At 35.9% G+C, this 2,046-nt stretch overlaps 1 protein-coding gene across 1 annotated transcript; it reads right to left on the reverse strand.

Moving 5' to 3' along the window:
* Window positions 1–519: 519 nt before the first annotated feature.
* Window positions 520–1,189, reverse strand: LOC120632117. Its single transcript, XM_039901918.1, has one exon. The coding sequence runs from the start codon at window positions 1,148–1,150 to the stop codon at window positions 575–577; it is 576 nt and encodes a 191-aa protein (XP_039757852.1). The 5' UTR covers window positions 1,151–1,189; the 3' UTR covers window positions 520–574.
* Between the last annotated feature and the right edge of the window lie 857 nt (window positions 1,190–2,046).

A 2,046-nucleotide genomic window follows, 5' to 3' on the forward strand; every position in this document is an offset into this window, starting at 1 on the left:
TGTTACAGACTATTAATATAATTAATATATAAGATATTAAAGTTATACTTCTTTTGGCGCGTTAGGGAAAAATTATGAGAGTAAATTTCTACGATGCGCGCGCACACCGTCACAAAAAACAGACACCCTGAAGTTAGCTATAAGGTTTTACAGTGTACACTTTCAATTGTCAAAGTCTGCGGGATTTAATTGATTCAATTGTACATATGTCTCAAGTTTAATTATGTTTATTAGGTCCATTTCTTTAATAGATTTTTTTTTGTGATATTTAATTAAACTTTATTTAACTAACTGATATTGCGTAATAATAAAACCTTCAATGAATTAAATATCTTTTTCTGCAAACGTTGAATAAGGCGAAAGATGAAATTTTTGAACAGATTTTAAATTTTTATCTTGTTACGCCAAAAGAGTATAACTTCTAACGCGTGTACACACGTTTTTTTTTCTCAATTCCCATAATAGTGTCAAACGGAAGGGCTTGTGCAATAATGTACACAATATTGAAAGATGCTGGCTTTTAAATTTTTAATTTATACATATAATTTATACTAAATTTACATTAATATATTGTCTATTGCTCACCATTACCCTCATCATCATTTGAGAGAAACCTATATGTAAATTTGGGGTAAACAACTGCCGGTACATCTATGACGTTTTTATTTATAACTCCACAATCTCTAGCAACCTCTTTGCCAAAAGGTACTTTGTAAGGAATAGTGATTTTTAGTAAATCTTTATTCTGTATCACATACACAGCGTCTTCCGGTTTCACCATATCTGGTAGAATCGCCACGTCCTCGAATATCTTTTCATTGTTACCATTCTTTTTCGCTACTGTAGTGTGTATGAACTTATGTTTAATTTGGACAGTTACCTTCGTATCTTCAGCTGGTAGACTATAGGTGAGATAGTAATTGTCTGTGCCATACATTTCACGTGCGAGGTGGGGCGTTGTGTTTGTGCAAAAATTCTGGAACTTTTCGCCGTGTTCTATGAACTCGCGTTCAATTATTTGTAACAGTGTCTCTAGGTTAGGTGTCTCAGGGCATATTTTGTTACGATGTATCTTGTTGTGACAATGTCGTTTGATCCACGTCGGCTCAGCCAAATTCAAAATGGCGCACAACACGAGTAGACGGTACATGATTACACGCACAACGCTTGTGGATATTATGGATTTTGATTATGGCAGCGAGCTGTTTTGTAGTTAGAGATAGCAATAAAGTACGACACACATAACAGCCGGGGCGAAAACGGAATGCAGGATTGGACTTTTTGTGTGGTGGCTAGTTACCGACGAAGATGTGCCGTTAAGTGATTTAGCGTTTCGGCTATATGTCGGTTAGAAACTGACTTGAGTCCTGGGTTTTGATATTACTGCCATACCCCTAAGAGGTTAGGCTGTTACCATCTTAGACTGCGTCTTCACTTACCAGCAGGTGAGATTGTAGTAAAGGGGTAACTTGTAGTGTGATAAAAAAACACAGAAAACCACCTTTGACGTTTGTTAATGCCTGCGTGAAGCTTAAAATGTAATGTGAGGAAATCACTAACTGCATCAACTAGCAGCAAAGTACAATATTAGTGGCTTTATGTAAAAATAAATCAATGAGAGACGCTGAGTTGAGTCAATTTATAATGAACTTTCTCTGGACTGGTCTGGTGGGAGGCTTTGGCTAGTTACCATCCTACCGACAAAGACGTGCAGCTTCACGTTTTTTTCGGAAGGTTCGCTTAGCGAAGCGATTTAGTGTTCCGATGTGATGTTGCGAAGCCGATTAGGGGTGTAACTACTATACTCCCTAACAAGTTAGCCCGCTAACAACTTAGACTGCATCATCACTTAATACTAGCTGAGATTGCGGACAAGGGTAATTTAGAGTGAAATAAAAAAAATAAAAAAAGTTGAGTAATTATTTTCATTTCATTACCCTATTGTACCTAATAGTTATAGTTAGTAAGATGTTGTTAATACATTATTATTGTTATTATTATTTCTCAAGAGCTTATAAAGCAGATTTAGTACTAAATCATACTGGT

Source organism: Pararge aegeria, chromosome 2, assembly GCF_905163445.1.
Source record: "Pararge aegeria chromosome 2, ilParAegt1.1, whole genome shotgun sequence".
In the NCBI taxonomy this organism is placed as follows: domain Eukaryota; kingdom Metazoa; phylum Arthropoda; class Insecta; order Lepidoptera; family Nymphalidae; genus Pararge; species Pararge aegeria.